Raw genomic sequence first — 15,652 nt, 5'->3', positions numbered from 1 at the left:
CTTATTTCTCAAATCAGAATGAAGCTTCCTTCACAAAATATTGTCAGTAAAAGGATACTTTCATATTCATATAAATAGAACTCATTTGTGATATTGCTATTAGGATTCATTTGTGTTATTTTTTAGTCAAACTCATTGACTCAAGTTTCATAAATAGCTGTTTACAAGAATCCATCTCTCCTTATGTTGTTTCGTGTTTCAACAAGCAAAACATGTTCCCCTGTTGCCTACTTCCATTTCTTAACTAGCAAAAATGTTGGCAGACAAATGAGAAATTTTAAATGGTATCGGTGTTAACATTTAACCATCACTAATTATTGACAAATAGTAATTTTTCACTTCCATTACTACCAACTACCAAGAAAAAAGAACTTTTTACCCAGCTTACTAATTGCATATAGATTCACCGAATCATAGACTTAAACTAAATGGAATATCTCAAGGAAATGGGATATTGTAAATCTCCGGGTAGAATAAATTCTGGTACAATATTTCAATTTAAACATAAGTATTCAAACATTAGTGTTTTCATGAATTATATCTTAATCACTACACTGTGTTTGGATCGTAATTATTAACTTAATTGTTTTTGTGATAATTCTTATTAATTTGTATTCTATAAGAAATATTATTAATATATATTGTATTTTTTTTAAAATTTATTTGTAGTTTTGAAAAATAATGTAATTTTTTTTTTTTGATAGGTAAAAGGCCATGAGCCCAAGATTGTGATTAGGTTATAAAACCATCTCAATTGGGCACCAAAGATCAAAGATGGATAGGTATCATTGGTGTAGCCCTTACATAAATATCTTAGAGTAATTTAACCAATTTTCCCGCCTATTTTTTATTTCTTAATTTATAACTTTGCTCTTGATAATTCCTTGTGAACATAACTTGAAAATTAAACTTAGCTACAATAAAGTTGTTAGAATAAATAGAAGTGTGCTACATAATAAAAAATGAAACTTATCTCCTATTAACTTTAATTTTATCATCAAATAGTATGTAAGGAAAAGTCTTGAATAACCAAAGATTTGTCACTTATTAACATTAAACTTCCATGATATCAGCTAAACTGAACATGTTTATTTTGATAGTAAAGGTTCTAAACCAATTTTGCTTTAAGAAAAAGTGTCTATCTTATACTTATCATATTAGCTTGTCCTATTAGAATCTCTTCTCCATCTGCTCCTTTGTTAGCGAGATTATTTGCATCTCTATTACCTTCCCTATAAATATGTTTTATAATTATTTCTTCAAATTGATCAACAATGGCTAGGGCATATTCAAGTTTAGAATTAAGGATCCAATTTGAGGTCTCTTTTTCTCAACACATTTAGGGTAACTTGCGACTCTCCTTCGATAACTAATTTTTTAATACCTATCTCTTTACTTAGAGTTAAGCCTTCTATTAGGGCCTCTAATTTGGCTAAGTTATTAGACATTACTCCTAAAGGTTTAGCATATTTAGTTAGCATTAACAGTTATCTGAATAAATAATACATCCTGAGCCTGTTGATCCTGGATTACCTCTTGAGGCCCCAACAAAGTTTAACTTTGACCATCTTGAAGGAGGAGGTTCCCATTTAAATTATTTCCTATGTTGGATTTTGTGTATATCATTGGTGGATTAATTGGTTTAAACCAATTTTTAGGCATTTGCATCCCAGTCTGAAAAGGAACCTTCCTCTTTACAAGTTTATGAGATTATTGTTAGCTACCTTAATAATAGAAGCCTCCAATTTATTAAAAAAGGATTCTAGATCCATCTTTTCATTACAAATAAAATTATATTCCTTTCTTTCCATAATTCCCATAAGAGTATAGAAGAGGATATTTTATAATAAATTACTATAAATCTTAGAACAACCATGTTTTGCCCAGCTTTTTAAGAAATTAAATAGGTTACCAAGGAATGTAGTTTGCCAATTTAATTTCTTACATAACCAATACCAATAATTCTTAGCAAATGGACTATCATAAAGCAAGTGTTTAGATGTTTCAGATTCTTTTTTCGCAAAGTGGGCATCTAGATGGTCCTTCAAAACCCATCTTGATAAACTTATCTGCTGTTAGAATTCTCTTTTAAAGAGCAGCCCAAAGGAACATACCTGCTTTTGGAAGACATATTGGATCCCAACATAAATTTAGAGGGATATCAATCTTATCCCATTGTTGAGAATTGATTATCTTTTCATACCCTAGTTTGATTTTATAATTCCCGTCTTTCGAGGCTCCCCAAATTAATTTATCTTTCGTATCTTTATGATTTACCTGTCTACTTTTTAAAAACTGATTTAAAATGTACTTTTCCTATGATGAAAGTTGAGTTTCATCTAGGGTTTTCCATCGCCATCCTCCATTTTGACTAGCATTAATTTTAATTTTATTATCAGTCACATTCTTACCCCACAGAGTTGAAAGATTGTTTTTGATTATTGTAGGTTGCTTTGTTTTCTCTAAAATACATAAGGCAAAACTTTGTCACCTTTCTCTATCAGATCATATCACAACAAATAAATAAGTTAGCTTTGTTACAGTCTTATTTTGTTGCATACTGCAACAATTCAAATATTTGAAATTTATACAAACAAAATCAATGTTAGAAAGAAATAGTATCAATCAAGCTATACAATATATTCAATGTATAAAGAGGAAAATTTTGTTTGTAATTGCCTATCTCCCATGCTACTTCCTGACTCTACAACACTTCAGGACTTCGCAAAACTTTTGACCTAACTTTCCCAACTGCATCTTCAGTGTCTCACTTGTCAATTTCATAGACAATAATGTCATGCTGCAGCTTTTTCCTGTCAGCGTCTCTTTTAGAGATTCTACTAGTTTACCACAATTTTTTTAGATTAATTGCCGCTTTTTGCCAGTTACTTACCTCATAATTCGCAAAAGAAAGTTGAAAGTTGGCGAACAAAAAATTTCAATATTTTGGGAATAAATCACTGCACATGCTGACTCTTGATCAGTGATGTATAATCATGATTCTCATTCGTTTTCTAGTTCTATGCTATTAATATATATTAATAGTCAATAATGAAACCTACTTTATAATATTAATTATAAACTAGAGGGGTTTGTTGCTTCCCCATTAAAGGGCTATAATATTAATTATAAAGTTGATCTCATGAAAATTGATGAGGCAAGGCATACAAAGAGATCAATTCATATTGAAACTGCAATTAAAAACAAATTCATTAGCTGCTTCAACTCTATCTCACATGCCCCTGACAATGTAGGATGATTGAAACCCTTTAAAATTTTGTTGACCACCACTGCTCCTCCTACTCCTCTAGCTAGGGTTTTCTAAAGGTCGGAAAGAAAACTGAAGGGGCAAAACTACAATTTTTTTCAAAACCAATTCTTCATTTACTTCACTTCCATCCTAGAATTAACCCTATTTCTGAGTGATTCATCATTTAATGAGTTTTTTTGTAGGTTTTCGTAGGTTTTTGCAATTATTTTTTTAGTTTTTTTAATCTTTTTTTAAGGGGTTTCAATATGATTTTAATGCGCTTTAAATGCAAAAAGGTCATTGAAAATTGGGTCAAAAATATTTTCACAAATTGGGATTTTTTAAAGGAAAAAATCAGCAAGCTCCAGGATTCAAGATTAATCAGGTTTAATCAAATTCTTTTGCAGATTTTTGCTTGTATAATATTACAAACTACTCTCCTGATAATTATGAAATTAAAGCCAATTCAGGTGATCTGAACTTCCAGATCAAATAAGATGGTGCTACTGAATGCTCGAAGGAAACAATATGAACAGAATGAGGGAAAACATAAATTGTAAGAACATCAGCAGTAAAATCGAACCATCTATTTACTCCAATAGAAGTCTCAGTTCTAACAGAATGAATAATTGGGGCATTATTGATTCATACAACTACAATTACATGAACCTTGTGAGGTGAAACAATTAGCATTGCAAGAGCTTTCCACAACTCACAAAAAACCCAAACTTAATCAGAGGTGCCTTGTAAACTTGATCAATCACCCTTTTACCCCTCGATGAGATCTTAACCTCAAATTAACACGGTAAAAATAAAACCAGGTTGAGAATCACAATTGGAGAATTAGATATAGGAAAGTATGCTTTGAAAGCTCTGCAATAATATACAGTAATGTTGAATACTCCTACTAATTGATAAACATCAAAGGGTACTGAAAGCACTAGCAATCTGGTTCATCTGTGTTCATCTGCAATATACATACAGCAACACTTCTGGCTGATAATAATTACCGTCATCTTAAGCTGCACAATTCTGCTATCTAATAATGAATAGCAATAAGTAACATTCAAAATATATGGTCAGTTATTTCAACTTCACACTTATTATTTCTGGACTTTTATTAACCATTTCATTTGCATAAACAAATGTGCTCAATCAACAGAACCTATAAACACAAACCCTTTGCTATTTCGAACACTCTATTTGATATGCATCTTTAATGCATGAAAAATGCATCAATACAAAAATATGCCAGTAGACATTAATTTTGATGTCAGTGTGTATCTAATGATGAATTTTGACTTGAAATTAAAATGAAAACATGGCAGGTGATATATAAACAAAATGTAATGTATGTCAACTCAAGTTACAACATTATATAAATGCTAAGAAAAAATAAATACCTAATAGAATTTCCAAGCAGATGATAGGATAATCAATCCACATATTATTCTCCATCAGCACTATTAAATAAGAGGAAGAAAGGTAAAAGTTTATCCAAGAAACAACCCAGCCAACACCCAGCTCTTAGCATATACCTGTCGATGCAGTGGACTGTCTAAGAAAGGCTATGTTTTGCCCGGAGACTACATCAGAAACAGATAGACTTCCAAGAGAAGAACCACTGATCAAGAACTGTTCATCAGCAATGGATAGGCACGTCACTGTACTCTCATGCTGCCTGGATCACACAAACACTAGTTAAGTGACTATTATTACACCATGATGTATTTAAGGAGGCACATGACCTCACCTAGAATTACAAAGCAAAGAAAAAAAAAAGTTCATGTGTTGTTTCTTTCAGTTATTGCCATTTGATCTTAGTATCGCGCAGGTTGCTGCATACAGTAGTGTACATTCAAAGAGGACAGTATTTTATGAACTAAAAATCTCTGTGATGTCAAATTACCAAAAGTTCAAAAAAATAACAAGTGCACTGTGAGTTGTAGTTCCAAAATTATCTTGGCAGCACCTATCATCACGAAACTAAAACTCGAGAGATAACTCTAGAGAACAGCTATCACTTGTGTGTTTAAAGTTGAGCAGACCGAGAGAAATGAAGAAATAGTAATAGTTGAAGAAACCTTTTATAGACAATCTTAGAACAATGTCTTTACTGGCACATAAAAGGAACCTGAGAAGGCAAATAAAAAACAAGGAATAAATATTTAATGAAAACCAGAAAGATGTCAATAGGCAAAAATGTGGGACAAGATGAAGAGAAGAACAAATAAATAAAGCACAATGTGAAACAAATGCCAAATGTCAATGGAAGATAGACAAATCAACTTGCACAATCTGCAGCTGTCTATCATGCCAACCAGAAGCTGTTCCAGCTTGCTCCATGTCAAAACGCAAAGAATGATGCACATCAGAGCACCTAGCTGAGGTCACCTATCAATTCTAGGATAAACTCTGCATTCCTCTTTCCCACATTCAGGTTGTTGGAAAGGTGTGTTGTATTATAATATAAAAGGGATATTTACTTGTGGTCCATGTAGGGAACCTATGGATGCATGCGTAACATGGGTTAGACATTCTTGGTTTTGAATGTTGTATGCAGCATGGGGATAAATATCTAATGTGTATTGTCAATTAAAAGTTAAAACTATATTTACTTGATCAATGGCTAGTGCAGATCCACAAGCTGCAGATCTGTCAGATATATCAAAAGCCACAATGTTGCGCGATCCTATAACCTGTTCGACTAGTACCACTATGGTCTAGGGGGAATCTATTGTATGTCTGAGTCATTTTCATTCTCGTTGAAGTGCAATCCAGCAATGTCAGAATTGTCAAAAATTACTAGTATGCACACTATTGTGGAATGTTACCACATGGACATGGGCCCTCATGTCAACAGGGTGAAGGAAGCTTATTGCAGTTGCACAGTGTCTAAGCAATGCGTCATTTTTTACAACTGTAGAAGCTCAATATGGCTACATGTCATCGACTCTGCACATGATGGAAAGTGACATTTTGATTGGCACATTCTCATTGGTTTGTGTCTATAAAGGATTATTCATATCTAATTGATTCAATCTCAAGCGTTGAACATTCCTACAACCTCAAGCTTCATTCTCATTGAAATGCACTCCAGCAATGTCAGAATTGTCAAAAATTACTGGGATGCACACTACTGTGGAATGTTACCACATGGACATGGGCCCTCACAGTCAACAGAGTTATGGAAGCTTATTGCGGTTGCACAGTGTCTTAGTAGTGGATCACTTTTTACAACTGTAAAAGCATGATATGGCTACGCATGTCATTGATTTTGCACACAATGGAAAGTGTCATTTCAATTGGCACATTCTCATTGGTTTGTGTCTATAAAGGATTATTCAAATCTAACTGATTCAATCTTAAGCTTTGATCATTCCACAATCTAATCAAATCATGGTGCATATTCAAAATTCAAAACAACTAATTCCAGGCACCATAGTTCAAAATATCATAGATATATCTACGATGAGTCTACTCATTGCGATACTTCTGCTACCAAGAAGTAATGCCAACTTATCACAGATAAGTCATCACAGAGAACTTCGTAAAATATCAGCAATATTTCTTTATTTTATCGCAATAAATATCAAATCTGTTGCCCGCAGGCCTGTTATAGGCAGGGATGGTCAAGGAAAGGGAAAAACACATTTTTTTATTGGAAAAACAGATTTGGAGAGTAGAGTAAGGGCAAAGAGGAGAAACATGGTTGCATCAGGATTGTAGAAACAATTATTTTTACTAGAAAAACAGATATTAAGTTCCCAATATTTTCTCGAGAAGTTTCTGACTTATCTCCAAAATTTCCTGATACCATTTTTTGCCCTTGGGAATAAGTTGCCAATAACAAAATTTTGAACTTTGCCAGGCACCATTGGTCAAATGAATAAACAGTAATGGGAAATGACTTGTTTTGCTCAATTCATTGCCCGTTTGACCAAGAAATATAGCGCCAAGACTATTTTGACAAATACATTCAACTGGAATCAGATTTTCTTCATGAATTGTGCTGTCCATGACAAAAAATAAGATTTCCTGCAAAAAGGTATGTAAGCAAGAATTATGAGCTTATCTTGACTTAAGTTTTCCAAATTTTACATCCCTGAGCTTCCAATTGTTGTCAAAGCTCTATTAGAGTTGAAAATTGTTGTGAACTTTGGTCAATTGTAACACCTTAAGCTCTTCTGCAATCCCTTAGTCTACAATATGGCCGCAACATGTCTAACCACCAAGAAGGGATTTTAGAAGGATTTGCTTACACAATGTCTCAAATCTACTAGAAGGCTTGCAAATATCTATGGCCCAAGGCGTCCAAACGACAAACTGATTGACTCTCTATGACGCTCTGTGATGCAAGGCTACCGGAATCAGGATGCTCTTTATTCTAACACTAGTACAGGAAGAGACTCCCACACTTCCCTCTGTGAAATACTTGGCCATTAGACATGGGCACACAATGTCTTTGTCAAAGGCAACCTTGTCAGAGTTGTCATGAAAAGGTATGATGCCAAAACCGGAGGGTTTGGCAGGAACTGTAGTCCAAATGGTTTTCTTAAACAAGGATTTCATCTTTGTTCTTGGTCTGAACAAGGCCACAATCAAAGTTATTGACTTGAATGCCTTTAGAGACATATCAGCTCCGTAATGGTTTATATAGGTCAGTTCATATTCCAAGACAGGGAATTAAAGGCTCAAACAACAAAGCCAAGCAATTTTAATTTCTGCTTTCTTGAAGTTGCTGTTTGTTTAGCAAAGATTGACAATTATTTAATCGAAGCACACCAATATCTGTGTCAGATTGTTGGAAAGGATCTCGAATTAAAAATTCCAATTTGGTTGATGTAATGTCATCAGACATCCAAGATACTACACCCCAAATCTGATTTTGCAACCTTTTTAGCAGAGAGAAATTAATAACAACAAGTATTTCATTATCAAAAGGATCTTACTGATAGGAAGCAAAAAAGAGTCAGTAAACTACAAGCATATGATGCATCATTTGTGCTCAATGGTTGAGATGACAATTGACTAGAAAGAGCTGATTTCAGAATAGTATGTTAAGGATTCTTGGGCAGTGGGAATCATACAGGGCAATATCCGTGTTAATAGGTACAAGGTTATTAATGAGTTGATCTGCAAGAATAGAAATTATTTGGTGCCTTCTTCACAGCTTACGGTAAACACATTGGCAATCCTTCCCGATGCACCTATGGCTGGTCACTTGAATTTCTTCAAGACTTACAAGCACATCCCGAAGAGGTTTACTTGTAAAGGACTAACAAGTGAAGTTCTTATGTATGTTAGAGTGTCCTACTTGCCAGCAAAATTAAAATGAGCAAACTTATCAGCCAATTTGCTTCAGCCCTTACCCATTCCTAATCTATAATGGGAATGTATCTCTATGGATTTCAGCACCGGGCTACCTAATGTAGAAGTCTTTATTCCCTACAGGGCTATTTGTTTCACACATAGAGTAAATAGGAAGATTCAAACGATAATAAAAGGAACATAATAATCTAAAATAAACACCATACGCAAAATATTGGCAGAAAAGTTTTTATTCAATGTAATGTTGTATCAAAAAATTAGCATATTCTTGGTGCAAATCTATATAGATAAAGTATCTCGACGGTTGGTTGAGCATACCAACGGTTGGTTCCTACAACTACCCGAGAACCAATTGTAAGTGCATTGCCTTAACTAATCAAAAAATAAAGTATTATTCTTAATTAAACTGTGGCTAACATCAATCCCAACCCACGACATGGTTCCATTTACACTCAAAACCGATTTATACGACTTCGAGTGTGATTAAAACATCTCAAATCCACCAAAGTTTCTCCTTCATCTTGGGGCATAAATCTTACACAATAGGGTTCAAGTTGAGTACTCAGCATTCTTCACAACTGCCAGTCCACACCCAGCAAAGTTGTGAAACACCAAGACTTCCATCCCAATCAACTCTATTCAACAACTATAGAAAGCTTGAAATCTGTCAAGTATAGGAGCATCCAGAATACAAATACAATTAAGGTATGACGAATGTTCAAACCCTCAATGTTTTCAGTGACAACCAATATGCACTTAAATCTGGCCTTTGGCGTACAAAGATATTTATTTGAAAAAAGAAGAAAATTCTATCAAAAAGGCTCTCATGCGCTCAAACCGTGGTTCTTTCAGACCCAAGGAATGGTGGTATAAATTGAACTGGTAACATAAGAAAATTTACCTCATTTGCAGATTGGAATGGTGGTCCAGTACAGTTTGGCGATAAGTGTACGGTTCCAATTCGAGGAAAAGGCGCTTTGAAAATAAATGGTATGTTGGAGGTAAACAATGTTTGGTTTGTAGATGGATTAAAATATAACTTGTTGAGTGTTAGTCAATTATGTGATAATGGATATTCAGTGAACTTTGATGAACAAGGCTGTGAAATTAGAAAGACTAACTCAGGAGGGGTAATTGCAGAGAGTCAACGTACAGAAAGTAATGTCTATGATTTAAGAGAAGTAAAAAGCAGAAACTGCTTATTGAGTCAAACTGATGACAGCTGGTTATGGCATCGGAGACTAGGACATGTTAACTTTGATAACCTTGTTAAAATCAGTTCCCTGAATTCAGTTAGATATATGCCTGAGATTGTGAAACCTAAAAACATTGTTTGCAAAGAATGTCAACAGGGAAAACAAACTAAAGTAAGCTTCAAGCCTAAAGAATATTCAAGTTTGCAGCCTCTTGACTTAATTCGTACTGATTTATGTGGACCAACCAGAACTAAAGGTTTGAAAAATGAAAGGTATTTCATGTTATTTATGGATGACTATTCTAAAATGACTTCGGTGACATTTCTAAAAGAAAAATCAGAAGGTTTTGATAGATTTAAAAAATTTCGAAGCATGGTTGAAAAAGAAACAGGTTATGAAATTAAATGCCTTTGATGAGATAGTGGTGGTGAGTTTCTTTCTAACGAATTCATTGTTTATTGTGAAGAAGAAGGCATAAGAAGACATTATTCGGCAGACAGAACACCTCAACAGAATGGAGTGGTAGAACGAAAGAACCCAATAGTAAAAGAAATGGCTAGAACTTTACTTAATGAGTCAAATGTTTTTGATAAATTTTGAGTTGAAGCTGTTCATACAGCCGTATACATTCTTAACATGGTACAACTTAGACCTCATAGCAAGAAAACTCCTTACGAGTTATCATATGGTAATCCTGCTACGGTAAAATATTTTAAGATTTTTGGAAGTAAGTGTTACATCAAACAAGTTGAAGAGGGTCTGAATACTTTTAAGTACTTTTGATTCAGAGTGTGATGAGGGAGAATTTCTTGGTTATTCTATTCACAACAAAGCATACAAATGTTACAATAACAGGTTAAGGAAAATTGTTGAATGTATCCATGTAAGATTTGATGAACAATTGCACAAAGACAAATCTGATGATAGCATGGTTAATCCTGAAAATATATTTGAAGGTACTGCTGCCAATGTTTCTACAAGTAATTCTAATGTCACAACTTCAGCATATAATATTTCTATGGAACTAGCTGAAGCATCTTCAGACGATGAAAGTGGAATTTCTTTTGAAAACATTGATGACAATAATTCAACTAAAAGTCCATTTAAATTTGTTAAGCAAAATCATCCTGAGCAACAGATAATTGGTAATAAAGATGAAGGGGTTCAAACTAGAAGGAAAGATGCCTAAAACTACAATGAAGATGCATATCTTGAAAATGCGTATTTGTCTTTAATTTCAAAAATGGAACCCAAAACTTATAAAGAGGCAAGTACAGATGAATGTTAGATTAAAGCAAAGCAATGAAAGAAGAATTAACACAAATCAAGAAGAATCAAACTTGGGAATTAGCTCCATGGCCTACAAACAAGAATGTAATTGGTGCTAAATGGGTTTTCAAAAATAAACTAAATGAAAATGGTCCAATAGCTCGTAAAGGCTATGCACAAATAGAAGAAGTTGACTTTGAAGAGACATCCACTCCTGTTGCCAGAATAGAAGCTATTCGTATATTTCTTGAATTTTCAGCATATAAGAAATTCAAGTATGGCAAATGGATGTTAAATCAGCTTTTCTGAATGGTTATTTAGAAGAGGAAGTTTACATGGAACAACCTGAAGGTTTTGTGTGCAGGAAAAGAAGGGTATGTTTGCAGACTTAAAAAAACACTATATGGTCTTTGACAGGCACCAAGGGCCTGGTATTCTAGACTTGATCAAAATCTTATCCAGCATGTTTCATAGAGGTAATGCAGGTAGCAATATGTATTTCAAGACTGTTAATGATCGGATTTTTGTTGTAGTTGTTTATGTTGATGACATACGTTTTGGAGGTGACAATAAAATTTGTCAAGAATTTGCTACTCAAATGCAGTCAGTATTTGGAATGTCAATGTTAGGAGAACTTTCATACTTTCTTGGTTTTTAAGTCTCTCGGTTAGATAATGGCATTTTCTTATCTCAAAGGGGGAGAAATTGTGGAAGTTTATTTTCAAAAGATTTTGACAGTGATTTTGATAGTGGTAGTTTATAATGTTTGGAAGATAATGTTCAGGATTATTGTAGATTGCTTTGTACAGGTGTTACAGTGAGTTGGACTTCAGATGTGATTGGGATGAAGGTCTTGAGTGTCATATTTTTGCAGATACACTTTATTACAGACTCACAGGTGCAGACTTATGAAGTTTATTTTGCAGCTAGTGTTTTGTCATCAATGACGGGGAGATTGTTGGTGTCATTGATATCAAGCATATTGATCTGAAGGAAGAAAGAAATTTTGTGTGCAGAGAACTATTTGAGACAATAGACATTGACATTCATTTTATCCATCTGGTCATTTTCAGTCAATTTGAAGGCACTGTATCTTGGTTCAGTCTCCAGCAACTCTCCAGTAACAGGTGTTGAGTATGGTATAAATTTGATTTAACAAGTAAGACAGATTTGTATATGCAAATGGGTGTAAAAGGAATCAAATGGTTTTCAGAATATAAAAGTGATCACACAGATTCTTTTTGTCTTATCAGACACCCACTCCGGCTGGACACTTACAAAGGACCCGATAATATTTCATTTGACTTCTTTGACACAAAGTCAGGCAGCTCTCTGTTAATATCATTTGTCTCATCTGACACACAACCAGGTTGGTTAATCTATCAGGCATACATCCTAGCAGATCAATGTTTTCGAAGGATTTAATAAGAAAAACTTTTTGCTTTTGTCTTGCTTTTGTCTTTGTCTTTTTTGTGTGAATTGGCTGCCTGTCTGCTAGCCCGATGGATATTGGTTATACATGAGCACAAAAAAAGCATTGCTTCAATAAAGACTATATCGGAAGATAATAAAGACAAAAGTAAGAAAGGACAAATAAAGGTTTATGGGTTCTGTCTGTGTTGCAGCCCGATAGAAATAATAAAGCGATCTTATTAAAGTTTTTGGTTGTGCTTATTGAGGAAACCTATTACACAGTTTTCATCAGATTCAATAAAGTATTGAAACAGTGGCGTCGGTTCATATTTTTGATGACACGGCATTCAATGTCAGGTGTGAGAAACGAAATGTTTAAGCATCAGTGTCCTTCGGATCAAAACTGTCGGTTCCTTAAGCATATTTGTTAATGTTAAAATAATTGGTCTGCCAACTGTTCATAACTGATTTGGGTCAGATAGGTAATTATAAATATCATTCTGGAATGATGAAAGGCAAGTAAAAAATAAAGCAAAGAAAAACAGAGACGTGTAAGAAAATCTGTGTGTTACATCCCAAAAAATTGAACTAATTAAGTTTAATTATAGCCGTTGAGATGATTAGTCTTAAATCATCATATCCTCTGATCATGTGAAAAAGGAAGTTAGAGTTAACTGTTTATGTCATGTGAACTTGAGTGTTTACAGTTATTTTGTATAATTGCTAGTTAACCGTTGCTTAGTATATTTTGATGATGGTAGTTAACCGTTGCTTGTCATATATTTAATAATGTTAGTTGTGCAGGGCACCCATGCAAGAACAAGGAACAAAGGGTCTACATCTTCAACATCAGCCAGGATCGGCATCATCATGATTGAATTTGAGATTAGTCATATTAGGTCTTCATCACTTGTAAAGGGAAATACTTCAAAATGTTTTATAAATCTTGTTTGCATTGTCCTATATGACTCTTTGTTAGGAATTTTTCTTAAGTTTGGTTGAATAAGGCCAGAAAGGTCTAAATTATGGTTTTATATATGTTTTAGAACTTATCTTAGTCATTTAATAAGTTAGGAGTAGGGTTTTGCTGTTTGAAGCAAAACTGCACTTTATTGAAAAAGTTGTTAGCAAGTTTTTGACAAAAAGTTGCAAAACTTGCAAAACGACCTCCAACATCCAAAATATGGTTGTAGTCGTTGGAGGAAGGCTATATTAGACTTGTTTTATCTCTCTCTAGTCAGAGAGCACCATTGTACGGAAGGACATTTTGAAATCAATAAAATATACCCTGTTTCTGTGCAATTTATGCTGTAACTGCGATTGGTACAGATCTGTACGGATGTTTTGACACCTGCAGGTGACAATGGTCGGATAGAGGGGAGAGTTGGCATGCTGTTAGAGTTGGTTTGAAGTCATTTCATCAAGTAGGAAGTAAGTTGTATTGATTATTGTAAAACTAGTCTGCCAAACCGTTGAAACTATTCATCAAAATAGGGCCCTAACTTGACTTCCCACCAGTAGATTTGTACGGCCACTTGGAGAGATCAAGTTAGGATGATGACAATTCAGATTCCAAAAGCACAGACTCAAAGGATGGAGTTTTCTATTTTTCCTTCCTTGCCCTAGGCTAAATATCTCAATGTATTTAGCATCTAGTGAGTGTGTTTGAAGGATCAGATGACTAAGAAGTGTTGATTTGGCTAAGTGATGGTGGATTTGGTGTAGTTTGGAGTCAGGGCACTTGTTGGCAACAACATTTCAATCCCATGAACCCATTTTAGAGTAGTTCCTTAAGAAACCACACCTAATTAAGCCTATTAGGATTGTGAGTCTTAGGATCATTCTGGAATGTTGGCACAGGGTTGGAGTCTAAAACCTTGCAGTCTGTAAGAACTCCCAAAAGGGTATTAGAAACCATAATTCATTTACAAGTCTTTTGGAGAAATATTGAGTTGTTTGGGAAATATCGAATTTGGAGGCCTAATTGGGATTAGACCTAAAAGAGCAATTTTCTAATTTTGGAGAGTTGGTGATTGGTGAAGGAAAGTGCTTGTTGGATCTTAGTAGGGGTAGCAAATTGACATTATAGACAAGGAGTGAGTGTTTCATAAAATCTTTGTAACCACACTTTTGGTAATCAAGCAATTTCTCAAGGAATTGAGAAATATTGCAACCTTGTGAGAAAAACCACCTTTTGCTGCTAAGTTTCTACATCAGGTAGTTAACAGTTGCTTGTTATGTTCACTCAATCATGGCGGTTAGCCATTGCTAGAATTATCAGTGTTACATTTTGGTATTGATTTAAAATAGGAAGAGCTTGTTATTATTGTGGAAATGTTGCACGAGAGGTTGTAGGAGCAGATATAGGAGAGAAAGCATTGTTAAACGGGATTTGAGGAATGGGACACTACTCTAGTCCATTTGTCCAATCGTCAGGTATGGCTTTAACTACCTTGGCAAGAATCTAGCGACTTCATAACAGGGTACATACATTGGAGACACATGAGCTACTTGGGCAACATATAAAACATTTATATATATTTAAACATAATCAAAATTCGTACCTTTGTTGTTCTATGTTGGCATCTTCATTTTTTTCATCATTAACATATATATATATATATATATATATGCACATGTATAAAGGCATGATGCCACCATGATATTAAATCTCCAAGCTCGTCTCTATTAACAAATGTATATATATACACACATCAAGAGGATATGAGGTTAGGATAAATCATAACCCTCTAAATTATACACGTATATACATATGCATATTTTAATAGGTAGGACCTTAGACATTATTATAGTATGATGACATCATTTTGAAAGTTATATATATATATATATATATATATATAATAATTATGGACTTCTTTTAATAACTCTTCAAAGGAGCCACTGATAATTATGTTAAAATTATAAAATATTTATGAGAGACGTTGAATACATTTGGCACCTCTTCCTTTCAATCGGCGAATTCAAGAAAAACTGAGGATCTTGCTCTTGTAAAACTGTCGCAGCCTTATATTTAAAACTCTCTCATAGCTGAGAATGGCATTCCATCTTTTTCTTTGCTCTCGGCCTTCTTACATTAAGTATCGAACTTCATCCATCTCACAGTTCTTACAGACCAGATTGCTAGCATTGTTGTCTATTGATCGGACGGCTTGAGCCGAAGAACGACAAG

General features: G+C 34.1%; 1 protein-coding gene across 1 annotated transcript in view; it reads right to left on the bottom strand.

Moving 5' to 3' along the window:
* Positions 1-15,652, bottom strand: part of LOC149542147 (F-box family protein with WD40/YVTN repeat doamin) — a 174,236-nt gene that overhangs the window by 41,222 nt on the left and 117,362 nt on the right. Inside the window, exon 7 of the mRNA XM_089797181.1 lies at positions 4,789-4,931. Coding sequence (XP_089653307.1) covers positions 4,789-4,931 — 143 coding nt within the window. The remainder of the gene's footprint in view (positions 1-4,788; positions 4,932-15,652) is intronic.

Source organism: Cupressus sempervirens, chromosome 8 (assembly GCF_028749045.1).
Source record: "Cupressus sempervirens isolate cs-2001-9-10 chromosome 8, ASM2874904v1, whole genome shotgun sequence".
In the NCBI taxonomy this organism is placed as follows: domain Eukaryota; kingdom Viridiplantae; phylum Streptophyta; class Pinopsida; order Cupressales; family Cupressaceae; genus Cupressus; species Cupressus sempervirens.
This window is presented reverse-complemented; position numbering and strand designations above follow the sequence as displayed.